The 6,537-nt window shown below is 31.9% G+C and overlaps 1 protein-coding gene across 1 annotated transcript; it reads left to right on the forward strand.

Annotated features, from left to right (window-relative positions):
* Positions 1–949: 949 nt before the first annotated feature.
* Positions 950–3,965, forward strand: LOC147401905 (large ribosomal subunit protein eL38z/eL38y). Its single transcript, XM_086443385.1, has 3 exons — positions 950–1,103; positions 1,885–2,068; positions 3,781–3,965. The coding sequence occupies exons 1-3, from the start codon at positions 1,101–1,103 to the stop codon at positions 3,801–3,803; spliced, it is 210 nt and encodes a 69-aa protein (XP_086299511.1). The 5' UTR covers positions 950–1,100; the 3' UTR covers positions 3,804–3,965.
* Positions 3,966–6,537: the final 2,572 nt, after the last annotated feature.

Consider the following 6,537-nt stretch of genomic DNA (forward strand, 5'->3'; position numbering starts at 1 on the left):
ACAATGTCAATTTCAATTTTACGTTAATATTTTCCAACATAGAGTATCCTAATCCCTAATCCCCTTTAATTTAAAATGAAAGAATAAGAGTGCTGATTTTGTAATTCAACCCGATAAAATAACTCAAAAACTCATTGACATGACATGTGCAAAGAATTGTACATCTTTTGCCTCGGATATACAACTTCACATGTGTTATGGGGATGTGCAATTATGTATCCCGAAGCAAAAAATCTACAATTCTTTGCACACACTACGTCGATGAGTTTTTGAGTTATCCTGTCAGATTGAATTAGAAAATCATTGCACAAAGAATAATGCTGAAATGACCTCAAGATTGTACCTCATGTCGCACATCCTAACATGAAAGTGTGTGGGAACCATAATTGTTTTTTGACTCTATGAAAAGCATCTATGGTTCATGTACACTTTCACATCAGAATGTGAGATATGAGGTAGCACGACTCATAATGAATGTGAGATATTTATGAAAAAATGAACAACTTTTGACGAATGTACGATTTCGACTGATTGTTCATTTTAATTATCAAAACGTGAACGATAACAAATTCAGAGGTTTTTAAAGTGAAGTTTAAAATGACAATTTCACTTTAAATATGCGAAATTGTCACTTTAAACCTGTGAAATAGTCACTTCATTCTGATTTTTTATTATAACAAAAACGTGATTGTTCACGTTCTGGTAATTAAGATGATCAGTGAACTGAAATCATAAATAACTCATTTTCAGCTCACGAAACAATAATTCACACAAGAAATATACGCAATTTCTTCTTTTTTTTTCCGGTCGGATCTTATTGGATCCACTAAAACACGATCCAATCCTACAGAATCAGATTGGATCAAATTGGATTCGGATCTGACATTAAGTGACAATTCGCGTGGGGAATTGTGGAGTTGGAGCCTAACCCGTCTAAAATGGAACAGGTCATAAAACCCGGTAACCCAGTCCAGCTCTAAAGGGTAAAATGGTAAATAGAATTAGGGTTTAGTGAGTGTAAAAGATCTATATTTAAGCACCACACGAGGAAGGATTTGGGGGGCGACACATTTCAGAGAGCTCAATTTCGATTCCAAAAAATGGTAATCTTTGGTACTCCAATCGTTTTATATGCTCTTTCAATCCTGCTTGATTAGATCCTTCTTGTAATCTTCTTTGCTCTGTGTATATTTCTTTGTTGATTTATTTTCTTTTGTAGATTTTCTCCATTTTTAAGATGTAGAGCATTTCGTATCGATCTTATTCAGTTTGGTAAGTTAGGTTTAGGTTTTAGTTGGTGTATTTGTGTAGTTAGGGTTAGGTTAAGAGTTTTGATCTGTTTCCTCGACGTGAATTTGAATCTTTAGGTATATGGGTTTTGATTTTGTAGTTTTAGGGTTAGTGTAAGATTAGGGAGTTTTAGATGGAAAACGTTCTCTAGACTGCCTGTCCAGATTTCTTCTATAGGGGGTTATCCATTATCCTTGAATCGTCCATCTGATAGATAATCTTATAAAGGCCACATTTAGAGTTAATTTGTTTGATCATCTGTAATTATCGTATTTGATTATTAAGGTTATTTCTTTCTTTGTTTGTGTGTGTGTGGAAAGAGATCTCTAGACCAGATTCCTTATATGGACGGCCCTATATTTTCCTATCCAGAGGAGGATAATGTTGGAAAATCTGGATCTTTCATCTTTTAGATGACGACCCTACAATGACATGTTGATAGTAAACTTGTTTGATCATCTGGATTATAGTTTTGGGTTTTGTTAAAATGGTACCTCTGCTACATATTACAAAACCCACGACCAAAGATTAATGGACAAATTCTTCTGACCGTGTGTACTAAAGCATTTCAATTGCATTTTTGTGGTCTGACAGCCGAAGCAAATTCATGAGATTAAGGATTTCCTTCTCACAGCGAGAAGGAAAGATGCACGTTCTGTTAAAATTAAGAGGAGCAAAGATGTGGTTAAGTTCAAGGTTCGCTGTTCCAGGTACCTCTACACGCTTTGCGTGTTTGACTCAGAGAAGGCCGATAAGTTGAAGCAATCTCTTCCACCAGGTTGGTTCTTTATATCATTTGCTGACATTATCATTTTCCTGAATTTGGTCATACAGATTGTCTTACATATACTTGTGTGAACTATATCTCAGGGAAACCCCAAATTACCTAATGATCAAATAAATGAAGGGATGATTCACTAATAAATCATGGTTTTAATTCTCATCCAAGACTGAGATGACTTGCCTGAATTGTCTCAGTCTCGTTCAGCAGCGATATGAATATACATGATGTCTCAACATTCACATCATCTCGCGAGATAAACGAGATGTCTTGGATGATAATTTAAAAATCTTAGCTGAGTTAGCCAGGATTTTGTAGATTTTGATTAAAATTATTAAATTTTTTAGAATAAAATATTTATTATATAAATAAAACATGATTTAATGAAAAAAAATTCTATTAAAAAATTATAATCATTTTAATTTAAATATATGTAAATCAATCAATATAAACAGAGTTAAATGGATTGTCTCCTCCAAAACGAGTTGACTCCTCCAAGACAACTTGGTCTCATCCATGGACGAGATGAGACGTCAAACCAAGTTTTGAAACCATGCTAATAATCAAAGGTCCTTTGCATTACATATGCCCAACTCTATTTATAGACTAGCCAGTTATCTCCTAAAGTTAAGAAGGGTTTCCCATTACAACGAGAATTACTTTGGAAACAAATGAAATACTTCTGCACTTCATTGAAGATTTATTAAAAGTGTTGGGCTCCGTTGACATAAAATATAACTCACAAGACAAGACACAATACTGACCTGTATGAACGAAATCCAATTGTTGAAACCTATCCTTGAGATAAGTAGCATTTAGATAGTATTGGAGAGATGCTATTTGTACCTCAACTTGTACTTATTACACCCCAATTAAAATAAATAATTTAAGTCAACGGTTGAGTAAGTAAAAGTTGGGAGTGTGAATAGAAACTATTTTTCCTTTTTGGTTAGATTTCTGTTGTTAGATTTTGGATTTTATATGAACCTAGTCCTGATTGTAAACACCTGCTGAAGTTGTTTGAATGTGTTATAATACTTTGTAATGTCAAGGCAATAACTTGAACCAGAGTTCTTTAATGTTTGAATGGTTTGTTTTAATCTTTAATTGGGATGTGATAAATAATTTAAAAATTGGGGTGTGATAAGTAAAAGCTCTCTAGAATTATTGGAATATGTATAAAAGCCCAGATGCTTTATTTGAACATACTTGGTCGGATTAGTGTGCTATTTCTTGAAACTCAACCCATATTAAAGCTTCTTTCACATATTAATTGAAGACCTCTATCACCTTCCACATATGGTAAAAAATAGTGAAGTAGAATATATATACTAATAATAATGAAATGCTGGTATAAGAATTGTTTGCCATTTAAGTATGTCATGAGTCAAATTGTGTCAGTTTCTAGTTTTCTTCGCTTTGTTTTAAGTAGAAAAAATGGTAAACTCATTTTGGGTGCACCCTATTGTGATGCTCCATCTTGATGTCATGGCTAGATCATGTTATTGCTATGGTTTGATCTGCACAAGGTCTTGCAACATTATTTTAATAGGTAATCTTGCTACAAATATATGCTGAATATTGTAGAATGTCTTGAATGGATACCTTACTATGCACTTAATATGAATTGGCGGTGGCCTTCTATTAGACGTTATTGCAAGTCAATAACTTGTATTAAACAAAACCCTATCTTTTTTTACCTTTTGCAGGTTTAAGTGTGCAAGATCTGTGAAGAGTGGGAACTAAGAAGTGATCTGAGAGTACTAGTGGATTTAAACCTTTTTGTTTTAAAAAGATTTCCTTTAATGGCGTTGGATCAGTTGAGATATACTCATGGTGTTGTGATTTTGAATTTAAATTCTTGATTGCTAGATGATTTTGTGTTTTGGTGTTATGTCTTACTTTAAGTAGGAAATGGATATATAGATTTTAGACTCCTTGTAACCATTTTCAGTGTCTGCAAAATGTGAGCTTGTGACCACGCTGTCGAGTAGATTGCAACCTCTGATCCGTTGCATTGTTTGGATGAGTTTATGAGTCATTCAAACAAGGTACATACAGTTGGAAAAAAAAAATCAGATGGTTTGTTACCATATGATTTGATTGCTCGTGTGCCAATTTTTTCCTTGGGAACAAATGTGTTGCATATTTTGTTTAGTTTGTTAAGATTTAGTACTTGGGAGGGTAGAAATGGTTTGACAAGGATAAAATTGTGCAAAAACACAGATGAATGTTATTTACTGGTTTCAATTCGACACAATAACCAATCATGGGATTAATCAGATTTTGGGGGAAGTCACTTTAGGGGCATCTTTGTTCGGTAAAGGCAGATTACAGTCCCAATTAGAAGAATATTTAAGTTTAAGGTCCTAAAAGAGTCGAAGGCCCAAAAGAACTTTGATAGAGATGAAAACTTGGCCTTGGATAGAGAAAAATGGATCCTGATAAGGAAGAGGGGGGGGGGGGGGGTTAATTTATACCAAGCTTCTTCCCCTATGCCCCGCCTATTAGTACTAGTGGAGTAGGATTGACCTGTAATACAAAATCTATAGGTGTAACCTTTTACATAAGACTAGAATGGACAATTGAAGTATTTGAGACCACATCAATCGGGGAAACAAGACAAAAGGAATTGTTCAATTTCCAAGCTTCACCTTCAACAAGTGTATGTTTATTTCACGTATCTTTATTCTTTCTATTCCAAATCATGTGTCTTTCTCATAAGATAAATAAATAAACAGAATGTAGTAAGATATTGACTACACACAAATGGTTATATAAAGACCATCTCTTTATTGCTTTTGCAGTCTTTGTTGTTGCTTTGATTGAGCATTAGAAGAAAAGTAGTAGAGATGCATTGTCTGGTTAAGTACTTCACTGATTGAAACCCATGGCCTCAAACAGCCTTGGTGGACATCGAATATTGTAAGAAAGGCTTCATCAATAGCCATGCTTGGTATTTCCGAAAACTCACCAGCTTTGCACTTTTGCTTCTTTTATTTCTCTTCTTTCTTCATACAAAAGGATTCCTACTGTTACCATTAAGACATTTCTATGTCAGAAACTAACCTTGGGTCTGTTTGAAAAGAGTTAGGGCCTGTTTGGATACCAGGAGCAGAACTACTCTTCCAAAGAACAGAAGCTGAAGTACTCTATGGAGGAGTTGGAAAAGTAATTCTGTGCAGAAATGGCGTTTGGCAATCAACTCTATCAAGTACTGGCAGAAGTACTTTTGTGCTGGAAGTCTGTTTGGGAACCATGCTGACTTCTTATGACTTCTAGAAAAAAGACCAGAATACCCTTATATTATACCAGTTACTGTTTTTTATCTTTTAGTGTCATAATATGCCTTCAAACTATACTGTTTTTGACATTTTAACTATAAATATTAATATAATATAATATAATAAATATTAATATAATATAATATAATATTTTAAATATTAAATATTAATATAATATGTTTAAATCCATTATACTTAAAATTTTAAAAAAAATTTGACTGACTGTTTTTGACAAAATATGACATAATATTTAAAAAAAAAATTGACAGACTGTCTTTTAGTGTCATAATATGCCTTCAAACTATATTGTTTTTTACATTTTTAACTATAAATATTAATATAATATAATATAATAAATATTATTATAATATAATATAATATTTTAAATATTAAATATTAATATAATGTGTTTAAATCCATTATACTCAAAATTTTAAAAAAAAAATTGACAGACTGTCTTTTAGTGTCATAATATGCCTTCAAACTATATTATTTTTGACATTTTAACTATAAATATTAAATAATATAATATAATAAATATTAATATAATATAATATAATATTTTAAATATTAAATATTAAATATTAATATAATGTGTTTAACTATAAATATTAATATAATAAATATTAATATAATATAATATAATATTTTAAATATTAAATATTAATATAATGTGTTTAAATCCATTATACTCAAAATTAAAAAAAAAATAATTTAATATTAATAAATGTTTTTTTTGTTTGATTTAAGGGAAAATGAATTAGAAATATTTTCATAGAAAATTAATAAAGTTAGGGGTATTTTGGTAAAACGAACCGTTAGATTTTGACTCTCCGCAAGAAGAGTTTTAAGAAATAGGTTTTCTTGACTTCTTCATAAAGAGTAATTTCTTGCTCTTGCGCGGAGTAACTCTTCGAGGGAGTAGTTCATACAAACGCATCCAAACGACTTCTAACTCCCCGCAAAAGTCAGAAGTAGCCAAGGAGTCCTATCCAAACGCCTACTTAGTAACTTAAGGGTTGGGACTTTCGGTTGTTTAACTCTCAAAATTTGAACTTTTGAAAGTTAATAACTTCAGTGTTTGGCAGCCAAATGAGAAAAGAACTCCTAGCTCTATTGAGAGACAGAACCAAAGACTTTTGTTATCAATTCATGTAAATAATATATTGAAGATTTCAGAAG

The sequence above is a fragment of the Akebia trifoliata genome, chromosome 5 (assembly GCF_017979445.1).
Source record: "Akebia trifoliata isolate Shusen 1 chromosome 5, ASM1797944v1, whole genome shotgun sequence".
In the NCBI taxonomy this organism is placed as follows: Eukaryota; Viridiplantae; Streptophyta; class Magnoliopsida; order Ranunculales; family Lardizabalaceae; genus Akebia; species Akebia trifoliata.